General features: G+C 38.6%; 1 protein-coding gene across 19 annotated transcripts in view; it reads right to left on the bottom strand.

Moving 5' to 3' along the window:
- b3galnt2 (beta-1,3-N-acetylgalactosaminyltransferase 2) overlaps positions 1 to 24,249 on the bottom strand; it is an 86,040-nt gene that overhangs the window by 578 nt on the left and 61,213 nt on the right. For 13 of the 19 annotated variants that reach the window (XM_053232669.1, XM_053232673.1, XM_053232670.1 and 10 more), the window contains 10 exons: positions 18,577 to 18,709; positions 17,968 to 18,068; positions 16,595 to 16,782; positions 14,139 to 14,234; positions 12,154 to 12,264; positions 11,916 to 11,994; positions 9,901 to 10,084; positions 9,143 to 9,268; positions 7,524 to 7,683; positions 463 to 519 (listed from right to left, as the gene is read on the bottom strand). In XM_053232669.1, coding sequence (XP_053088644.1) covers positions 463 to 519; positions 7,524 to 7,683; positions 9,143 to 9,268; positions 9,901 to 10,084; positions 11,916 to 11,994; positions 12,154 to 12,264; positions 14,139 to 14,234; positions 16,595 to 16,782; positions 17,968 to 18,068; positions 18,577 to 18,709 — 1,235 coding nt within the window. The other 6 variants (XM_053232675.1, XM_026939154.3, XM_026939157.3 and 3 more) reach the window with 3 other exon arrangements.

The raw sequence follows: 24,249 nt of genomic DNA, 5'->3' as shown, positions 1-24,249 counted from the left end.
GGAAATATACAACTCTACTATTTTTCTACATTTCTTCAACTGTGTTGCAGGTATCATCAGTTATTTTATAACTCGTCACCTCCACCATTACATACAGTTAAATATTTAGGTATTTATTTTGGTATTGTATCCCATTTAAAAAAGTATCATTGAACTCAGTTTTTACTTAGTAAAAAGTGTTTGCTTTAAACAGTTTGTTTTAAATGCAGCAACTCTGAAGGCACTCTGCTGCACATTGTTTACATTTATCTATGTGATATAAAGTTGGAAACTATTTACTAAAGCTGGCTAATCAATGTTAGCATATTAAATAAACTAGCTAGCACTGTAAAATGAGCATATTAGCTAACAAACAGCAAGATGACTAAAATAGAGATACAAACTATCAAATTTATCTAGCATTATAGCTTTCCACACTGGTGACAAAAAGTAGCCTTGTTCTTGTGTGTTTTTTTTTTTTACCTGATATTTTTGAGGCCCTACTGCAGCCATCCATATTCCCATGCTCACATCCTCTCCCTATAAAATAACACACATTTAAAAAAGTTAAGAGAACCGTATAATAAGACACACACATACAGAGAGAGAGAGAGAGAGAGAGAGAGAGAGAGAGAGAGGTAAAACCTAGAAAATTAGGTAAAACTGAAAGTGATAATGAAGTTCTATAAAACACTGCTTTTTAAATAGTTTTATACACAGCAGCAGCTCTGAGAATAGTACTGGTTGTAATTCAAACCACAGGTTTTTATTAATGTACTCCTTCTAATAAACTACCATTTCTATAGTAACAACTAATTCACAGGGACTTGTATGGTGGATGCTCCACATATTCTAAGCCTAATAATACAGTCAGGTCCATAAATATTGGGACATCGACACAATTCTAACATTTTTGGCTCTATACACCACCACAATGGATTTCAAATGAAACGAACAAGATGTGCTTTAACTGCAGACTGTCAGCTTTAATTTGAGGGTATTTACATCCAAATCAGGTGAACGGTGTAGGAATTACAACAGTTTGCATATGTGCCTCCCACTTGTTAAGGGACCAAAAGTGATGGGACAATTGGCTTCTCAGCTGTTCCATGGCCAGGTGTGTGTTATTCCCTCATTATCCCAATTACAAGGAGCAGATAAAAGGTCCAGAGTTCATTTCAAGTGTGCTATTTGCATTTGGAATCTGTTGCTGTCAACTCTCAAGATGAGATCCAAAGAGCTGACACTATCAGTGAAGCAAGCCATCATTAGGCTGAAAAAACAAAACAAACCCATCAGAGAGATCGCAAAAACATTAGGCGTGGCCAAAACAACTTTTTGGAACATTCTTAAAAAGAAGCAACGCACCGGTGAGCTCAGCAACACCAAAAGACCCAGAAGACCACGGAAAACAACTGTGATGGATGACGAAGAATTCTTTCCCTGGTGAAGAAAACACCATTCACAACAGTTGGCCAGATCAAGAACACTCTCCAGGAGGTAGGTGTATGTGTGTCAAAGTCAACAATCAAGAGAAGACTTCACCAGAGTGAATACAGAGGGTTCACCACAAGATGTAAACCATTGGTGAGCCTCAAAAACAGGAAGGCCAGATTAGAGTTTGCCAAACGACATCTAAAAAAGCCTTCACAGTTCTGGAACAACATCCTATGGACAGATGAGACCAAGGTCAACTTGTACCAGAGTGATGGGAAGAGAAGAGTATGGAGAAGGAACGGAACTGCTCATGATCCTAAGCATACCACCTCATCAGTGAAGCATGGTGGTGGTAGTGTCATGGCATGGGCATGTATGGCTGCCAATGGAACTGGTTCTCTTGTATTTATTGATGATGTGACTGCTGACAAAAGCAGCAGGATGAATTCTGAAGTGTTTCGGGCAATATTATCTGCTCATATTCAGCCAAATGCTTCAGAACTCATTGGACGGCGCTTCACAGTGCAGATGGACAATGAACCAAAGCATACTGCAAAAGCAACCAAAGAGTTTTTGAAGGGAAAGAAGTGGACTGTTATGCAATGGCCAAGTTAATCACCTGATCTGAATCCGATTGAGCATGCATTTCACTTGCTGAAGACAAAACTGAAGGGAAAATGCCCCAAGAACAAGCAGGAACTGAAGACAGTTGCAGTAGAGGCCTGGCAGAGCATCACCAGGGATGAAACCCAGCGTCTGGTGATGTCTATGCGTTCCAGACTTCGGGCTGTAATTGACTGCAAAGGATTTGCAACCAAGTATTAAAAAGTGAAAGTTTGATTTATGATTATTATTCTGTCCCATTACTTTTAGTCCCTTAACAAGTGGGAGGCACATATGCAAACTGTTGTAATTCCTACACCGTTCACCTGATTTGGATGTAAATACCCTCAAATTAAAGCTGACAGTCTGCAGTTAAAGCACATCTTGTTCGTTTCATTTGAAATCCATTGTGGTGTATAGAGCCAAAAATGTTAGAATTGTGTCGATGTCCCAATATTTATGGACCTGACTGTAGCTTAAAAAAAAACTGTTATTTACACATGATGTCCATGGGTTCCAGATTTCAGGCAGTCATTGACTGCAAATAATTTGCATCCAAGTATTAACAATACAAATTTAGTTTGTTCAATTACTTTTGAACCTGTGAAAATGGAGGGACTATGTAAAAAACTACTAAATTTGTAATTACTAAATGGTTAATGCAATATTTTTGTTAAACCCCTTGAATTAAAGCTGAAAGTCTACACTTCAATCACATCTTGACTGCTTCATTTCAAATTCATTGTGGTGGTGTACAGAGACAAAAATACAAAAATTGTGTCACTATCCAAATACTTATGGACCTGACAGTATAATCTATGTAGTTATAATCTATAACCTATGTAAGGCTTTAGTCAAGACTGCCACTTTCAAGTCCAAGATAAGCCCAAGACGAGGACTAGCCGAGATCTTAAGGGGGTCAAGACTTGAGTCAAGACCGAGACTTAAGGAGGTCAAGACCAAGTCAAGATTCCATGTCCAAATGAAATGAGTGAAAATTGAGACTGAAAACCAGTGGACTTAGGGTTTTGAGGGCCCCTGGGCTTGAAACATTACTGGGGCCCAATACATACACCATGTCATGAATGAACTGCTGCAACCAGAAAAAAATAAAGGTGCTATAACACAAAACAGTAGCTACTCTAACAAAAAACAGCAAGTATTCTCCGAGCAGATAGAGGCAAAGTAAACCCTTATGGACAGTAACTAAGCATGATTAAACATTCACACTATTAATTTTGTAAATTAGACATACATAAAAGAGATCCAAAACATGTAGAAAATTAAATTTGTATTTATGTCCAGTCCACTACATTTCAGAAAAGAAATGTAATTGTGGCTGGAGAAAATTTCTCAAAAACTTGCAATCTACCAACATGGGAGGTGAGTGTGAGAACCGGGAAACTGTTATCTCCACGACATTTAAATGAAATTCAATAGGTGTTGGATCTCACTGTGTGTACTTCACCATGAAGAGCTTTCATCGCAGACTAGCACACCAAGCTTGCCTGTCGGGGCAGGATCCACGTGTATCAGCTAGCCCTGCTCCGTCTGCCACCCAGCAGGTATCCATTCCTGTGGAGCTGCCCACCATGGCGACACTATCTTGGGGTGATCAGCTCGATGCATGTGCCCCTTTGCCCACTGTGCTCAGCACAGATGAGGAGGAAGATTTGGAGGACTCCCTTTTCCTTCCCCCTGCACAACCGACAACCCCTCGCTGCAGCTGGATCCATGGAATAGGCGGGCAAGGCACCATCCTCTCCGCTTCACAGTGTTGATCAAGACGTTTGCAAACCCACTGCAGAGAAACTAAATGTTCCTTAGCCGACTGTGGTAGCTAAGGCTGCAAAGACACGCTATGAGGGTAAAAGACTGCCAAGAGCGAAACAGGCAGCGAGACAGCTCCTTCCGATATTTCCAGAGCACTTGAAGGAGGCTACAGTCACCTGCAAGGACAAACTCTTCTCCAGGTAATGTGCCCATTCAAGGTGGGATCTGCTCTTGATGTGGAGGGAAAGGAGAAGGAGGGTCTTCTCTGCATGCCTTCCATGGAGCCATTAGTGGCCACGCATTTGCACCCGAGGCGCATGATTGCTGCAAACATGATGTTGCCATCCAAAGCGGACCAGTTCCAATCAAATATGAGGGAACGCACTTATAAAGCAGTAACACTCTCAGTCAGGGCTTTGAACGTGATCTCCATGCTGACCGCATACCAAGCACGAAGTGTCTGCCATGCCAGGCCAGGCACAGTGGGAAGAGATCCCTGCTGTTACGGATCTCCCACTCCATCTTCAAAGATGTGTGGTCCAAGCCACGGCAAGGCCATGGCCACAATAGTCATTCAAGAGAGAGGATGCTGGCTTAACCTGGCTAATCTTTCTGACAGGGAGAAGGAAGCCATTCTGGGTGCACCAGTTGTCTCGGAGGGCATATTTGGCTCGGCCCTGACATGGATGCAAAAAAGACGCGAGGAAAAGAAGAGGGAAGAAGGAAGAGGCTTTGCAGCTCACAACCAGAAATATGCAGACTGCACCCCCGCCCCCCTTCGCACAAGTGACTGCTTGTCCACCTCCCAGCTTCCGCATTCCTAGGCAGCAGAGACTACATGCGAATGTAGTCAGAGTGGTCAGAGTGGAATTCTGGAGTAGAAGTCTGCCTGGCTTAGAAAGAACTATCCACCTGTTACAGCTCAGTTGGACCAGCCAGCTCTTCAACCCCCCCCCCAAAATTTGCAAAACATACTAACAGAGCATTACTATAACACCACCTTAGGGAGCTACCTCTCCCTTAAAGGTGGTGAGCCACACAAACTCTGTCAAAGCACTAAGTGTTCATGCATGGGCAGCAGAAACTACAAACTCACTCACAACTCAGCCACTAGTTGGTGGCAGAATGCTGCAAATAAACAACTGGCGCTCGTGCACATGGTCCCGTTGGCATTGAGAACAATACAACTCGGGTACAGATTGGAGTTTGCTGCCTGCCCCCCACAATTCTGAGGGATAATTGACTTTCAGTTGCAGGGGAAATCTGTGCATATTCTCCAAGAGGAAATTTCCTCTTTGCTGAACAAAACAGCAATAAGATTGGTTCCACCGAACAAAGCCAAAGTGGCTTTTATTCAAGATACTTCATTGGTCCGAAGTTAGTTCTTCCTTTTGGCTTGTCTTTCAGCCCAAGGGTGTTTGTCAAATGTACAGAAGTGGCTCTAACTCCACTCAAAGAAAATTCATTCGTTTCGCTACATACATAGACGACTGGCTGGTGACGACTGGCTGGTCAGAGCGCAAAGTGAGAGAACACAAGGATCCTCCTAGAACATCTATAAAACTGGATGTTCTGCATGAGACCTGACCATCACATGCACATTTGATTTTTGAACATCCCATTCCAGATTTAGTCCCCCCTTTGCTGTATAATAAGCTCCACTCTTCTGGGAAGGTTTTCCACTAGATTTTGAAACCTGACTTTGGAAATTTGTGCCCATTCAAACAAAAGAGCACACACAATGTACACTGTCCTTAACCATTACATGACAATAAGCATACCTAATTATCTGTGTTTTTCCTCTCTCTCTCTCCCAATTTCTCTCTCTCTCTCTCTCACTCTCTCTCTTTCTCTCTCTGTGTGTTGAGCTACACATGCTACTCCTGAGGTATCTGTGCTTCTGAACCCTTCTGCTCGCCGGAACTGCCTGATCCAGTCTGATGCCCTACTTCTGGTTGGAGTTCTCATCACTTGGAAACAACTCATTGCTGCTGAGGATGGCCCCATATGGACAGCTTAAGGATACATGAGATTACTCTGGATGGTACCATTCAGAAACCATGAAGATGGCTTTGGACTGCAATAGATAAACAGTTTTGCTATGATGGCCTAGGACTACAATTACTATGATAGCTTTAGGAGTGCAATTGCCACGAACAGTTTTGCATTCAAGTCTCCATCAGTGAACAGTTGATTGAACAGCTGAACTTCAACAAAATAGACTTCATGTTAAAACTATAATGAATTTCCTGTTTATACAATTGCACTTTTTGACCATATAGTACACAGGGAATTATTTATAATTGCACTATCAGGTGTCACCCAGATGAGGATGGGTTTCCTTTTGAGTCTGGTTCCTCTCAAGATTTCTTCCTCATATCTTCTCAGGAAAAAACAAATGCCACCTTTGCCCCTGGCTTGCTCATTAGGGATAAATTTATAAATTTATATCCTGAATTTCTGTAAAGCTGCTTTGTGACAATGTCCATTGTTGAAAGTACAAATACAATTGAACTGAATTGAATTGAAGAGCATTAGTGAGGTCAGGTACTGATGTTGGGCAAAAAGGCCTGGGGCACAGTCAGTATAGTATATCAGGACAGAGGTATAGTATAATCTAGACAAGGTGCATAATATTGTATAACTTGTTTTAGGTAACATTGTCAACCCTGCAGAAAATATCATGGTGACATGGGATTAGTAGGCGATTTGTGATATACCAACTACTCATACATACGACTCTCCTACATTAATTGAACCTGATTTTTTTTCTATTTCTTGATCAGTGTCAATTAATAATTAATTGATTAATAACTGAGAATTATTTTAAAATCTTTTACATGTTTATTACAAATAATTTCAAATATGTGCAACTAGTGAGTGTAGAAAGTGCTTTTTGTTCTAATGGCATGTTCTAATTATTTCTAACTGAAAAATTCAGTTTGCAGTAGTTGGTTAAAGTGGCTTATTTCATAGTTCCTATGCAGCAAGACCCTGCTGAAATCAGGCGGTTGGTAATGTCAAACTTTACCCTCCTGACTGTAGTAAGAGAGACACAATGCCACAAGCTTAGCATAAAACCTCCACCAAGACCAAGACAAGTCCAAGTACAAATGCCAGACAAGTCCGAGACAAGACTAAGTCGATCCAGAAAATGTCTCAGGACTGGATTCAAGTCCTCCAGCCCTAGTAACATCACTGATATAATGAAGTTTTCTGTAAGGAGATGTTTATTTACCACTTATAGAAGGAGTCTCCAGTGCCAGAGCTTTGTAACAGTCAGTTAGTTTTCTGACACAGGAAATTCTCCAGGACAGAGTACTTTGTGCTTTCTGGTTTCTCAGTGACATGACAAGCTGCATTTTTTTTGTCTTATTAACTTCAAGAGAGAGAAAAATAAGTGAGGTTGGTGAAGGAATGACTGTTTATAGCTGCTATAATGTAAGCGATTTGGAACTCTGGAACTCTTCCTTCAAAAGATATTCCCCCTAGATAATACCTTAGAGCCTCAGTGATGTTACAATCTGAAAAGTGCTCTAATATTGAATGTAACTTTTCTCTGTAACATCTTTTTTGGAAAATTAATGTTTGGAAATCTAGCATATGTTTTTTTTCTACTGACAAAGTAATGCAGAAAACAAATAATCATCCAAGACAAAATTTATATTAAAAACATTAGGGTTCTTATGACCTTTGCACAGTACTGTATATATGTAGGTGATGGAAATTACCTGGTAAACTTTGAGCTTCTCTGCATTGTTGGCCAGCCACTCCACTAAGTCTCTGGAAACCACGTACCCAGAGCCACATGCAAAGGCTGGATACACAGGACTAGTGTACTCCAACTCCTGCCACTTCCCTACACGATCCACAGCCCAGCTCTGGCGAAAACTGAACAGGTACATTACAATTTGAATATAACAGTTTGAATATAACAGTCTTTTACAATTTGAATATAACAGTCTTTTCCCCAGTGACTTTACATTGTTGCTAAATGCATATACTGAACTATCCGATCTCAAGAATAACCCCTCTGAACAATAAACTAGTTGTGCAAAACACAAGACCCACTCAACTGGAGTTCATTCATGTAGCAAAACACACACACTTCTCAATGCTTAAATACTGTATATTGAGTGACTGTACTGAACTGAACTTAAAATCAATCAGCTGTTGATTCATATATAGTAGTCACTATGATTACTATATATGAATCAAGAGCTGATTGATTTTAAGTTCTGTTCCTGATTAAGAGATTGTTTGAATTCATGCTGTGGACTAATCACCCTCTGTAGCGCAAAACCAGTTGTTCATGAAACGTTAGCTATATCTGAATAGTTAATTAGAAAATACTTTCTACTGTGCCTTTTGCCATAAAGTATCAAAGATGCTGACTACAGCACAAAAGCCTGAGCTGAGCTTCAAGTGAGACAAGAGTGGTTAGCCTGCTTGCCTAGATCAACCAGGGGAACGATATCAGATTAACACTAATGGTTTAATGGTTTTGTCATTTGTTCACTGTATTTTCTCTGATGAATTATTATAGTGTAGTGTAATGTGACTGGTTTAAATAAAAAAAAAACTGCTAAAGTTCTATTTTATGCAGCTACTATTATTAAAGTATAGAATAACCACTTGGGTTATCTTTTACATACACATTTTATTTATAAAATGTTTAATAAACAACATATTTTAATGTAAACTTTGTTCTTTGAAAAGTATCTTTAATTATTTTCTTGCATGTGGCACTGCATGCTGAAAAGCTTCCCAACTCCTGAGATAAACAAGAGTCAAAATTTTGATAATTTTGTGTTATTATTGTTATTAGTGTGTTGTTACAAAAATGAGAACTGGGTCTGGTACAGTCTAACTTGGAATGGCATGGTGGTGCACTGGGTAGTATTGCAACCTCACAGCTGCAGGGCCCCAGTTAGATCCTGAGCTTAGGTTACAGTCTGTGTAGAGTTTCTGTGCATGTTGTCTCCATGTCCAAGTCCATGAGTTTCCTCTAACCACCCAAAAAACATGGTGATAGGTGGACCAGCTAATCCAAATTGCCCCTAGGTATGAATTTGCATGCTCAGTGTATATGTGCACGGTGCCCTGTGATGGACTGGTGTCCTATCCAGGGTGTATTCCTGCTTCATGCCCAGTGTTCCCAGGACAGGCTGCGGATCCACTGCTATCCTGACCACGATCAATCAATTACTGAAGATGAATGGAATATCTAATATCATAATATCATAGTGCCTAATTTCTGACAGAAATTTCTGCTTACCATTTTAAGAACAACTGGATATTAGATATTAATGCAACCTATTAATGTCTATATGGTCCACAGTGTACTCACTTTCCCCACCACAGATTGCTGCGCATCAGGCTCTTGTAGTCAATGTTCATTAATACTTCATCCACGTTGATATAGCAATCATCATCTGTCTTCAGGAGCAGACTGAAGTCAGCATTCCTCACCACCCTCAAAAATTCACAAACCATCATTACAAACCATTTTAAAAGCTACTGATAAAGTGAACATTCACTATATGGCCAAACGTTTGTGGACACCTGATGTGATTTTTGAACATCCCAATCCAGATTTATTCCCCCCTTTGCTGCTATAATAACCTCCACTCTTCTGGGATGGCTTTCCAATAGATTTTTGAGTGTGGCTGTGGGGATTTGCCCTTTCAGCCGCATGAGCTTTAGTGAGGTCACGCACTGATTTCCAGCGAGGAGGCCTGGCACGCAGTTGGCATTCCAGCTAATTCCAAAGGTGTTCAGTGGGATTGAGGTCAGGGCTCTGTGCAGTCCATTCAAGTTCTATAAGTTTCTATAAAAAAAACTTTTGGCCATATAGTGTATAAAGTGGATATAGAAAGTGAATATAACTAGGTAGCACTGTTTAATTTTCTGTTCTCACTGGTCAGAAAGTGTTGACTAACTTTCTACAACAGCAGGTCTGACAGTAGTTCAGGCTGTAAGTTTTATATTAATGTGTTTGTTATAATACTTATTAATACATTATACACTATAATATCAACCTACATAGGGACTTGTATGGTGGACTCTCCACATGAACATATTTTAAAAATGTGTGTATGTGATCACCATTTGTAAAAGTACAGCAGTTTATAAGGGACGGTCCTGTATGTGTCCACAACATCAACAAAAATAATGTCCCGATATGTGTGACTCTCCTCCTGCAGGGCTTTTTCTTCCTCTCTCAGCCTGGCCTCGTGAGCCTGCAGTCTGTCTGCACGGCCACGTAGGTGTGCCTTCAGTCCCTCCACATCTGAAAGGCAGAGGCAGAACAAACAAGAGGGCTAAAACAATGCACTGAGGCACACAGTGGAGTATATGGAAGATATGTACACAATTTTAATGTATTTATCAAAGGACACATTAGCATATATTACCAGTCAAAGGTTTGGACAAACTCGTTCAAGGGTTTCCTCTATTTTTCTATTTCCCTACTTTGGAACAATACTATAAGAGATTAACATACAGCAGGTCCATAAATATTTGGACACTGACAAAGTTATTGTTAACTAAATATAAATTAAATAATGAATATGAAGTCAATGTGCAGATTTTCACCTTTAACAAACTCAGGTTTGTTGACGGTGGAGTGGCTGGCCACTTTATGTCTTATGTCTCTATGTTACCTTCTGGCTCTCTCTTTTAGTTTTCCTGTCATAGCTAGTATTGTCAGTGTCCCTGCTTTACTCTGCACACAATGTACATTTTCTTTAACAACTATGTGACAAGAGCATACCTAATAATACCTAATAAGCAGATAAAAGAGCTAGAGTTTTAAGTGTGGCATATGCATTTGGAATCTGTTTCTGTTAACTCTCAATATGTCCAAAGAGCTGTCACTGCCAGTAAAGCAAGCCATCATTAGGCTGAAATCAAAACAAACCCATTAGAGACATAGCAAACACATTGTCTGTAGCCAACTCAACTATTTGGTACATACTTAAAAAGAAAGAAAGCACTGGTCATAAGCCATGGAAAAAAACTGTGGTGAATGAAAGAAGAAAGCCTTGGTGGAAAAAAAACAAACCCTTCACAATAGTTGGCCAGATGAAGAACACCCTCCAGAAGGTAGGCATATCTGTCTCAAAGTCAATAATCAAGAGAAGACTACCCCAGAGTAAATATAGAGAGTTTATTACATGATGTAAGTCACTGGTAAGCCTCAAAAACAGGAAAACCAGATTAGAGTTTGCCAAAAACATCTAAGAAAAAAAGGCCTGTACAGTTCCGGAACAATATTCCATGGACAAAGGAGACAAAGATCAACATGTCCTAGAATGATGGGAAGAGAAGAGTATGGAGAAGGGAAGGAACTGCTCATGATCTGAAGCATACCACCTCATCTTATGGCATGGACATGTATGGCTGCCAGTGGAACTGGTTCCCTTGTATTTATTGATGTGACTGCTGCCAAAGGCAGCAGGATGAATTTTGAAGTGTATAGGGCTATACTATCTGCTCAGATGCAGCCCAGTGCTTCAAAACTCATTGGACGTCACGTCGCAGTGCAGACAGACAATGTCTGGAAACATACTTCGACAGCAACCCAAGACTTTTTTTAAGGCATAGAAATGGAGTATTCTGCAATGGCCAAGTCAATCCACCTGACCTGAATCCAACTGAGCATTTATTTCACTTGCTGAAGGCAAGACTGAAGGCAAAACACCCCCACAACCAGCAGGAACTAAAGACAGCTGTAGTTAATTTGTCCAATTACTTTGTCCCTTACAAAACACACAAACAAACAAAAAACATTCACCCTGAGTGGATAAAAATACCCTCAAATTAAAGTTGAGGGTCTGCACTTTGAGCTTATATTCATTATTTAATTTCATCTCCAAAATATTGTGGTAGACAGCTAAAAAAATAATAATCTTGTCAGCATCCAAATAATTATGGAGTCTAGCTTGTCTAAACTGTTTAGTGCTAAGTGACTAATGTGATTACTGCTCATGGCTATTAACAGCATCAAACTTTGCAAATACTAATGTAAGGTGAGCAACTTCGGTACCCTCATTAAATTTCAATTTCAAATTAAGTTAGAGCAGCTGTCAAAAAAAAAAGAAAAATCGAGATGTAAGTACCATAAATGGAGAAAATGAATCCTCCGGCTAGTCCAGGAAAACCATGCGCATTTCTGTGAGGCAGGGTGCCCTCTTCTAGCTGCAACACAAACAGGAGTTTTTATCACCTTTAACAGTTGAGCAAAATTCTATAAAGAGGCATATTAGTTAAACAGATGATTATATGGTACTGATTAAAAACATTTGAAGCAATTGAACAACCAATGAACACTCAATGAAGAAACAGAGCTGTGCTTACAGATCCTAACTTGATCACTCCTCCACCAGTGTTGAGCTGAACATTGGACACATTGACAGTCATCAAACCTGTCGGATCCTGGCTCTCCCATAACAGATTTCCCTCAAAACCCTGCACACATGTGACACTGTTGTTGAAAACACCATATGACATTCAGCCTCTGTTAAAATGAGAAATGCAAACCTGGCTATAAATCAATAAGGGCATGACAGTCTTCGGACATGACTGGAGGGAAACAACAAAATGACTGAAACATTATTTTGACTGAAACCACTGAATAACCATTTCTGACCCAAACTATACATTCTATATACCAAAGTAGTGAAAGTTAGAATCATTGCACTGTAACTTGGACCAGGCATAAACATAGTTATAGGACTAACCCAGTGTTTTTTTTAAATAGAGTACAGACGATAACCACATTCAAGTGTTCTAACATGTTTCCTTGCAATGAGAAAAGAACAGTAAACTCACTCACTCCAAATTCAGTTATAACGAAAGTCTAAAATGTGTACTGTGACCCTCCCCCAACTTCTTTTTTTCCAAGTCATTCCTTTGTAGTTTTTGTCCTGTGCTTTTCTGAAAACCATAAAGCATGATGCTACCATCAGTGTGCTTGATCACAGGAATGGTGTTACCTAGGTGTTGGGCTGTATTTGGTTTGCGCAACACATTATGCTTTGGCTATAGACCAAATGGCACAACGAGTCTCATTAGACAACAAAATCTTTTTCCAGAAGCTCTCAGATTTTCTAACATGGCCTTTCTCAGAAGTGTCTTCCTTCTGGCCACTCTCCCATAGAGGATGGATATGTGAAGAGCTGATGATATTGTTGGGTTGCACAGGTTCTCCAGTGAGCTCTGAAACCCCTTCAGTGTTGTAGCTTGACTCTTGGACACTTCCCTGACAATTGACCTTCTTGCCTCAGCACTAAGTTTGGCATGATCTTGGTAGTGTCTGGGTTGTGCCATATTTTTTCCACTTTGTTACAATGGATTCTACAGTGCTCCTAAGAAGGTACCAAGCTTTGCAGATGTTTTAATAACCTTCTCCACCTTTTTTCCTCCTAATAACTTCATCTCGAAGCTTCATGGGCAGGTCCTTATCTTCATGAAAGCAGAACTAACATGACCTGCTATTTTAGCTGTAAGACCTCCCAAAGTCAGAGATATTTATTGTGCAAGCATACAGTTGGACACAGGTAGATTTAAAATTAATACAGGTGTACCCTATTTAAAATATTTAGTGTGAGCTCCCTAAAATAAAATACTAGTCCTAATTTAGACAACAAATTATTCCCTTTGAAAAGGTAGTTTCATTTACAAAAGGTCAAATTATAGACTTCCATTATAAGTGAGTTTCGAGTAAACAGGTTTATTTCTCTGTTGCAAATATTTTGGAATATTTGTAAATCTTTTGATATTTTGCCTTTTTGTCTGTGGTAATTACACATACGCTGCAATTGCAACAGATGAAGATTAGGCTGAAAAAAATGCAGAAGTTTTCCTTTAATTAAAAACATGAATTTAAATGTGGAAGTTTAGGTTTGGTCATTGCACACAGTTTTAACCAAAGCAGCTTTATAGAATTTCAGATATACATTTGGATCCCTAATGAGCAAGCCAAAGGCAACAGTGGCAAGGAAAAACTCCCTGATACATCGTGAGTAACAAACTCAAAAGGCAAAGTTTCTCTTCTGGGTGACCCCAGATCATGGAATTATAAATCATTACTCTTCTACAGCTGCATTTTGTAAAGTACTAAGTGTTTTGACATGATGCCCAGTATGAGCATACTGTGAATTGGAACACCTGACAGACTATCTGATTATAGCAGAAGTTTTTAGAAAGTAAATCAACAGCATGTGAGAATATCCATTGAATTTCATTAGATATAATTGACATTTCACTGTAATGAATACGGAGAACATAAACTACTGTTAATGCTTTTTTACACTGTTATACTTTCCTGTTAACTCCCCCACCTTGGGCAAAATGAACTGTTCCACAGCTTTATACCAGATCCCCTCCACATAGACACCTGGACTCAAGGTAGTAAGGTGAGCAGTCACAACTGGCTCCTGTACAGAATGATACACACCCACACACATCTAAATCTAATACAGTTTCAATAGGACAATTTATAAAAATAAACTGTTATATAATACAAGTTATATATTTTCCCATATCTGATTAATTATTGTTGAATTTGACTAAAGGTCATAACTCAGAATTTCCGACCTCTGAATAGGAAACCGAAAGAAAATGCCCCTTAAACTCAAAATTCCACAACTCTTGAATTCAGTGAGTAATAACAAATCAACATGGCTGCTCACAGTATGAACAGTAAACAAAGTAACTTCTTAACTTTAAATGAATTATGTTGTATATACAAGTATTTGTTTTAGGTCAATCAACATACAGATAAAATATCAGCTTGTTAAATCTATAACCTTGACTATAGAGAGGGGACTATACATCACTCATCACAGTTAGCTGGCTAGTTTGTTGATAAGAAAGATTGAACATGGAGACATCCATGGTTATTTCCCACTAGCTCAAAAGCACAGAGGTCGAAAATGAAGTAATTCAGAGGTCACAAGTCAGAGGACGCAAGTCAAATCCTGCAATAATCTGAGCAATTTATAAGACTGTTACCCTAAAAAGATTAAATAGGTAAAGGATTTAAATTCTGAGAGTTATAATTTATCTGCAGCACAGCATTGACCATTTCTCACACCATCCTGAGATATGAGAGAATACTGCATGATATGGACGTAATTAGCATAACTCGGATTATATTGCTATGCATTGAAATAGCAGTATTTATTGCTTCATTCATCTTCAGTAACTGCTTTATTTTGATCATTGTCGTGGTGGATCTAGAGCTAATCCCGGTAACACTGGGTGCAAGGCGGAAGAATTCACCCTGGATGGAACCCTAGTCTATCACAGGGCACCAAGCACACATTCACACCTAAGGCCAACTAAGTGTAGCCAATCCACCTACCTAATAGTTCCCTCCTAAAGTACTGGAACGGCAGGGACAATTCTTTTGTTGTTTCTGTGCACTGAAGACATTTGGTTTGAGATCAAAAGTAAACATATGACATGACAGATCAGAATTTCAGCTTTCATTTCCTGATATTTACATTTATATGTGTTAAACAACTTAGAACATGGCACCTTTGGTAGCAGACCACCCAACTTTTAGGTGAGCAAAAATTATAGGAACAGATAGTCTTAAAGTAAATAACTTTAATAAATTTGGTTACATATCTCTTGCTTGCAATGACTGCATCAAGCCACTGACCCACCAACATCAGCAAACTGTTGCATTCTTCTATTGTGATGCTTTTCCAGGCTTGTACCACATCTTCTGTCAGTTGTTGTTTGTTTTGGGAGAGTTTCCCTTTAGTCTCCTTTTCAGGAGGTGAAATGCATGCTCAGTCAGGTTAAGGTCTGGTGATTGAATCTAAGGCTTAGATTATGTGGAGTTCCCACCATACAGTCAGGTCCATCAGTATCTGGACAGTGAAACAATTTTTGTAATTTTCCAGCTGTGCACCACTACAATGGGTTTGAAATGAAGCAATCGATATCTGATTGAAATGTAGACTTTCAGGTTTAATTCAAGGGGTTTAACAAATGTATTGCATTAACCATTGAGGAATTACAGCCATATTTTACATAGACCCTCCATTTTCACAGGCTCAAAAGTAATTGGACAAATTAACAATAATAAATATTAGGATTATTTTTAATACGTTGTTGCTTTGCCAGGCCTTTACTGCAGCCGTGCTTCAATTGCTGCTTTTTTGTGGGTCTTTCTGCCTCCAGTAAATGAAAAACCTGCTCAACTAGGTTAAGGTCAGGTGACTGACTCGGCCATTTAAGAACATTCCATTTCTTTGCCTTAAGAAGTTCTTGGGTTGCTTTCATGGTACATTTTGGGTCATTATCCATCTGTACTGTGAAGCACTGTCCTATCAGTTTTGCAGTATTTAACTGAATCTGAGCAGAAAGGATAGCTCTATACATTTCAGAATTCATCTTGGTACTTTTACCAGCAGTCACATCCATAAACATTCCACTGGCATGCCCATGCCATAACACTTGCTCCCTCCACATGTTTGACAGGTGATGTAGTATGCTTTGGACCATGAGCCCTTCCTTTCCTTCTCCATACTCTTCTCGTCCCATCATTCTGGTACAAGTTAATCTTGCAGAATCAGTCATGCTTTTTTTTTTTTTTTTTAAAGCAAAGTCTAATCTGAGTGCATTACTCTAAATTATAAACTACTATCAGAGCTGCTTTGAACTAATCAGAATCCAGAATCTTCTCACTCACATCTGAAAACACTCATCTTATTAGCAGTTCAAGTCATCAGCCTAATAGGCTGCACTTTGGCTAACTTAAATTATCTCACAATAGTCTTACCTTTTGGTCCACTGGGAATAACTTTACTGTGACATTGCCCCTGAAATCCTTCTGTGGGCCACTGGGAAACACACCTAGTTGCGTGATCACTACAGGGTGGAGGACCTTAAAATCCAAACATATGGCTGAGACATCAGATGGCACCAAAGCATCAGGCTTGCTTAGGAGGGTCACCTCCTGCATGGTCACTACAAGAATTAAAGCGGTTAGAATCTAAAACCTGCTGGTTAAGAGATAGTGTATGTATATATGTATGGATAAGAATGAGACAAAATGCATGCAAACAGACAGAACACTTTAAAACAACTCTTCTTGTAGAGCAGACTGGCTTAGAGATGAGCTCTAAATGAGCCCTGGACTCTCTTAATTAAACCGTGAAAATCAAACAATCAAACCAATATGGCTGTTAAGAGAGAAGCATACCTCTACTTCTCACATCCTCATGGAAAAAAACACTAATTAAAGTAAATGGTACACAAATGCATTAATCCAAATATATGGTGTTTTTCCTTAGGAATGACAGCAATCAAGAAATAATTCAGAGCTACACATGAACATAATTAGGCTGTTAACATATGAATGTCTGCCACCACAAATGTACTGTATAAGGATAAAGAAAAAGAATATACAAAATTCACACAAATATGGCATGAAAAGAAACATTAACAGTAAATAATCCTGGACTTGGCCACAGAAGTAATGTCTATGACACATTTATCCTTTATACTGCAGCGCTGTTGAATTCTTGATTCTGATTGGTCAGAAAGCAATAAATAGAGAGGACAAACACATATCACACATTAAAACACTTTTCTGTGTCATAATGTTTCAGCCAGCGTTTTTGTCTCCATCGATTTTCCCCTTCAATGATGCGTTAAAATTCCCAATTGAATGTGTGTGAAAATCCCAGGAGATCAGCAGGTACGGAAATAGTGAAACCAGCCTGTAAGGCATCAACAATCATGCCATGGTCGGAATCAATACGATCACATTTTGTTAACCATTCTAATGGTTGGTATGAACATTATCTGAAGCTGCTGGCCCTTATCTGCACACTTACTTATGATTAGGGAATTGCCTGAATGAGTAGGTATACAGGTGTTCCTGTAAGATCAAAAGGGAAGCATAGTAATAATTCTTCTATAAGAAATTATTTGGTATGCCATACATGATTGTTGTGTTTTCATCTGAACTAAAAAAAAAAAAAAGCATACAGTACATAACACAGTACACACCCACAAGTGACAACAGTAGTGCCCAGTCAAAACCCACAAGAGATGAATGAAGTCCCCTGGGGGGTGGGTGGGTGAAGTGCTGCTCATATGTGCTTCCATGTGAGTCTGTGGGCTTTCGTATGATGTGGTGTGCTTTACCTGGTTCTGTGAGGTTGAGCTGGGTGCAGGAATATGGGTCCTCCCGATCTTCTTCAGGTATTGCACAGCCATGTTTACCAATGATAAATTTCACCAGCACCCTTTAAGATAATGCAAAAGTCTAAGCTGTGGATAAAGTGTTGCTTTAAACCATCTTATACCTAATCCTGTTGCAAACTGAATATATGGATGTATTAACACACAATAAAGATCTAATAGTATTAATAATGCATTTGACATGATGCTTATACTTACTTCAACACATTATATCTAAAATACATGATTATAGTTATAAATAATTTATAATTATAATTATAATCATTGTTTTAAAATATGATGGTTCTTGTAGTGGTTTAAACAAATCTCTGTTCACCCACAGTTAAGAACATAAAAACATGTTCAACTTGAACTGTACAAGCACAGAACGCAGACTGACCACCACATAAAAGTTAATTTACTTTTCAACAAACATTGCTACCAGCAAATGTTTTGATGTTTTATGGGCATGCCATTAGTCTGAGAGGGTCAGTTAGTCCAATTAATATCTAGCAGCTTCTGTGCAAATTCTAAAGATTTAAAAAAAAAAAAAAAAAAAAAAACCATACACACCGATTCTGGAAGTCAGGGTGGTCTCTGAGGTACCCCATCCATGTGCCTCTTATGGCCTCCCTCAGATCATTGTGATGCCTGGCAGATAGAACTCCCACCACTACTTCATACACTGGCCTTCTGCTGCCTGTCACTTACAGATTTTAACAGTAAATTATGTTTTGACTCCTAATTTAGCTCAGTGAATCAGAGCTACAGCATTCCCAACTTTCAGGATGTTTTAGTTGCAAATGCAGCTGCAATTAATAATAACAATAAATAAATAAATAAAAATAAAAAAACGAATGAATAAATAAACAAATAGTCTAAACAAACTTTAAAATTTAGCATTTTGAGTAGTTTTTGGAGTTTGTATGTCATATTATTTCTCCTATACCACTGCGTTTTGCCAACGATTACGAATTTTAATTTATTAATGAATGACATCATGCTTTTTAACTGTTCATTGTTGCATTTAGACAGTTGAATTCTCAAATCTGATTGGTCAGAAAGTATGCATTACTTTGGTATAACCCCAGCAAACAGTGGATGTCCCTATTTGGGCATTTTAATAACATTAGCTATAGGATATTCCCAGGACATTATAAACATTGACAATAGGTCCCAGTTTAGTCCTAGAGGAATGTTTGCGAATATATGTTCAGAGGACATTTACCAATGTCTCTGCGTGGTCCTATATGAAATGTTATGAAACGTTATGTTCTCTTTAATGTTCAAGAACATCCGGATTTGGTCCCCTACCTGATTGAGCGCTGCATGGGAACAACAGTCAAATACTGTTTTCCAACACACTATTACCATACTGGTTAAGACGATACTCCTGAATATGCTATTAGGTAGTAGAAAGCTCCCAGCGCGTACATGTCCCCGCTGATGCAATATGTGACACAACACATGACAACATTTAGAGCATAAATCATGGCCTGAATAACTAATGCATGTTAAAACAGCCTCTATACAGTAACATCCTTTTAATTTTGCTAGAATATGGAATAGTCCTTAAAGTTATTAACAGCCACCCATACATAATATGCCTTAACATTACCCATGGAAGAAACGGTGTTGCAAACTCCTGCAAAAGCTTTCCATTTGTCCTGATGCAAGCCTCATAGAAGGAGATATAATATTAAAATACTGTGCATCATTTTCAAGGATGCTGGACTTATAAAGCCCAGAAAAATTTCAGTGTTAGAACCAAGAAATTTATATACATAATATAAATCTTGCAGTAGACAGGGTACATTTATTGAACGTCAAAACCATTGTGAACAAGTGCTAGGACATTCTATGTCTTTTGGTGAATATCCAAATCAAGGCTAAGCATTTCTGTCCACCTCAACTACTAATAAATCCCCAAATAAACATTTCTCAAAACTGCACACACATATAATAAAGCCCATCTTCTTACCAACAATAATCTGTAAATTTAGCATGTCTTTGGGTGTAGTACAGTGTGCACACATTTGTATAGTACAGTAGAGTACAGTATGCACACGTTTCAAAATAAACATTCAAAATAATAAATATTTTTATTATATTTAAATTTAATAAGTATTTATTAAATACTGTATTACATATATACAAAAGTATCAGTATGACAACATATCAATATTAGTAAAACGGTATCTTGTTTTAGGCACAAGGCTGAATTTCAAATTACAGTTATAGATTACTGCCGTCTCAAAGATTCACTGAAGATCCATGTTTAGCCCATTCACAATGCATGTCAGTCTTCCTCCAGCCTTTTATCAGTGTATATATGTGACCTCATGATTGCAATTTATATTACTGGTTTCAGTTTTTTTTCTTTCAGCCCTATGATGACATTAAAGTGTAAAAAAAAAAAAAAAAAAAAAAAAAAAAAAAAAAAAAAAACCCTCTAGTGATGCTGCATCACTTAATATATTTGCGCCAATGCCAAAAATTAGACGGTAAGCAAACAGTCAGTTCTCGTAGTCAATGTGTTGGAGAAATGTGCAGGAGAAATGGGCAGGCGTGAAGACCTGAGCAACTTTGACAAGGGCTCATCAATGAGCGAGGGCAATGAAGGCTATCCCATCTGGTCCAAACCGACAGAAGGTCTACTGTGGCACAAGTCACAGAAAATTTTAATGAAAGTTATGAGTATCACAACACACAGTGAATAACCACCCTGCTGTGTAGCCACAGATGGGTCAGAGTGCCCATGCTAACCCCTGTCCACTGTCAAAAGCACTTGCAATGGGCACACAAGCGTTGGAACAGGACCTTGGCGCAATAGAAGAAGAAAATCATCTGGTCCGATGAGTCCTGTTTTCTTTTACATCACTTGGATGGCTGAGTATAGGTGCACCATTTGCCTAAGAAATCAATGGCACCAGAATGCAATGTGGGAAGAAAATAAAATGGAGGAGGGAGTGTGATGCTCTGAGCAATGTTCTGCTTGGACACCCTGGGTCCAGGAGTTCACGTGGATGTCAATTTCACACATGCCACCTAAACACCGTTGTGGACCATGTACACCCCTTCGTGATAAATGGTATGCCCCAATGGCAGTGGCCTATTTCAGCAGGATAATGCATCCTGCTACAGTGCAAATGTTGCTCAGGAATTGTTTGAGGAACATGACGAGGAGTTCAAAGTGTTTTCCTGGCCTTCAAATTCCCCAGATCTCAATCTGACTGAGCATCTCTGGGATGTGCTGGAAAAAGTCCAATTCACAGAGGCTCCACCTCATAACTTACAGGACTGCTGCTAATGTCTTGGTGACAAATAGCACAAGGCACTTTATGACTTCTTGTGGAATCCATGCCTTGGTGGTTCAGAGCTGTTTTGGTAGCATGCGAGAGGACCAACAGCATATTAGGCAGGTGATCATAATGTTTTGGCTCACTGGTGTATGTTACGACATTAAAACTTGTGTACTTTTCTTTCCTCCGAGCTTGACCGAATTTTGTCAAGTACAAATTTTTTTTAATTGACTGAACACAAAACAAGCTTAAAGTTAATAAAATATGAAGAGGTAAGTCACCTCACAACAGAATAACTAATTAAGTACATCGTGTTATAGAAATATATAATATTTTATATATTATTGTTATATTGTTTTAATCATTTTGGAATTTTTTTCTCCAAGGACTCGGTAATGTCAATACTGTTTTTGAGAAACTTTACATTTTCTAGCTGATGATAGCACTCAACACCCTATCAGCATCCAAACTGCACCAATATTTGTTCCACCTGTCTGTCATTTGTGCTACATTTGTGCCATTATTTTATCAATATATTAAGTGATATATTTTAATTCCATAAAAAGAACGGCACAAGGCTCCATCTAATCACACCCTATCCTAATCACACTGGAAAACATCTGTATATACCACATCATATTTACTCCTCAACTGTACCTAAACAGTCTTGTTAATTTGTGCCATTGTGCCTTTATTAGGGGTTCAAGCACAAAGTGCTGAAACCCTGTTGTTTTTTTTAAGGATTTTTATTAGGGGCCAAGCACCACAGGTGCATAGGCACCCATTGTTTTAATCAACTTTATTATTCTACTTCTTCTTCTGCTCTTGTGTCTATCTATCAGCCCATAGAACCGTACATACGAAAGTTATGAAATGTGGCACACAGATAGGGGAAAGTCTGAAATGTTACCATAGCAAATTTGGAGTTGCTACCTCAAACCCTCTAGCGCCACCAACAGGTCAAATTTGCACTCATGTTTATGCTAATAACGTTTGAACTGTAAAGGCTAGAATGCATCTTATGACGTCATTTTTCGTCATGAAAATCTTTCTGCCAGTTTCAATTGTCTTAAAAACCCACTTTTTCAAACTCCTCCTAGACAGTACGCCGATTTTCATGAAAATCGAACCAGATCATCTTCAGACCATGCCGACAAAAATTTATGCAATTCAAGTTAATTAGACCACAAATGACAATGTGCTGAAATGGACGTGAGGCTATATCTCCATAACGCTTTAGCTTATTCAGACAGACTTAGTATATATCATAGCCATCATGACTTCAGGGTTCCTGCACAGATTCAGAACAGCGCCACCTAGTGCTCATGAGATATGAAAAAGCGCATATTTTTGCTTTTCGAACTGTTCTTCCTACTCAGATCATCTTCAGTCCATGCCAGCAATAAGTTATGGATTTCGTGTTGATAGATCAAACTGAACTGTCGGTCCAACTGACTTTAAAATTGGTACGCAGTGTCTATGTCCATGCCCATCATTGTCCATGAGGACAACTGAGCACTGATTATGGCCAAAGATGACAAAAAAATAAATTACTTAGGATTAAAGAATTGAATGGGGAAAGATCACAACCAAGGAGATTGGAGTATCTAAGACAGAAAAGCGAGTAATATCAGGAATTCCAACACATAACAACTGATGAAATTCAGGAAAATATAAAAGGAAGCAAAGTTATAAATGTAAGAAGACTATACAAGAATAATGAGGGACAGAGACAAGAAAGCATGAGCATACTGCTGACATTTGAAGGAAAAATCCCAGTGCCACTAAGATGTTTTAAATGTCAGCAAAATGGACATGTGGCTGCACTGTGTAGGGGAAAAATGAGATGTGCAAATGTGGAGGAGAACACGAATATGACAAATGTCCAGAGACAATGGCCTAAAATGCTGTAACTGTGGAGGCCTTCAAAGTACAGCATATGGAGGGTGTGAAGTGCAGATAAAAGCAAGAGAAATCCAGAAATGTAAGGCTGGACATAAAGTTACTTATGCTGAGACAGTAAAGCTCTGTGGTAGTAGGGGGGTCAGGAAGGAAGAGGCAATGTTAAGAACAAGCAAGACACAATGAACACGGAAACAGAAAAGTCAAAGTAGATAGAATGTAACCACCAATGTGCCCTAAAAGAAAATGTATTAATAATGACAAAAAGAATTTTCTGGCCTTCATTATCAAGATGATTGTCACAGCTATGTTGTCGAGAAGATAAACCAAGATCAAAACAATTATAGAAGCTGCATCAGAATTCCTAGGGATTTCTGGAATCTTAGTACATACGATACATGAAATACTTACTCAGGTACAACACATGCTTCTTAGATATCCGATTAGCCTGACGGTAATAAGTGTATTACAATGGAATGCAAGAAGCCTTATAGCAAATGGTCAAGAGTTAAGAAACATTTGTCTAAGATTTAGAACATAAGCCTAGTATAATATGTTTTCAAGAATCATGTTGTAAGATTGCAAAAAGATTTCACTAAATTCTCTTGGACAGACTAATAGGGGAAACAAGGAGTTACAGTATGGTGATTTGATGCTCACAATTGGTTATGGGGCAGTAAAAACATAGACTATAATAGGGAAATAACAGAACAATTCATGGACGACAGATCATTAGTATGCCTAAACACAGAAGAAAGTACTAGCCTTAATATAATCGTTAGGTGAATGGAATGTAATCAGGGATGTAATCAACTGGAAGTGATCAAACGGAATGTAATCAATTGGAAGTGATCACTTTCCAAGAGTATGTAAATTAAATATCAATAATTGTAACATGGGACATTACTTACAAAGGAAATGGATGTATGAGAAAGCATATTGGATTTCATTTAACAATCATTGTGAAATAAATAAAGTGAGAGAAGAATCAGTAGAAACATTTTGCGAATATCTTATAGCATTAATAATAGAGGCTGCAACA

This window comes from Pangasianodon hypophthalmus, chromosome 3, assembly GCF_027358585.1.
Source record: "Pangasianodon hypophthalmus isolate fPanHyp1 chromosome 3, fPanHyp1.pri, whole genome shotgun sequence".
Lineage (NCBI taxonomy): Eukaryota > Metazoa > Chordata > Actinopteri > Siluriformes > Pangasiidae > Pangasianodon > Pangasianodon hypophthalmus.
The sequence above is the reverse complement of the archived record's forward strand: the minus strand, read 5'-3'. Positions and strand labels throughout refer to the sequence as shown.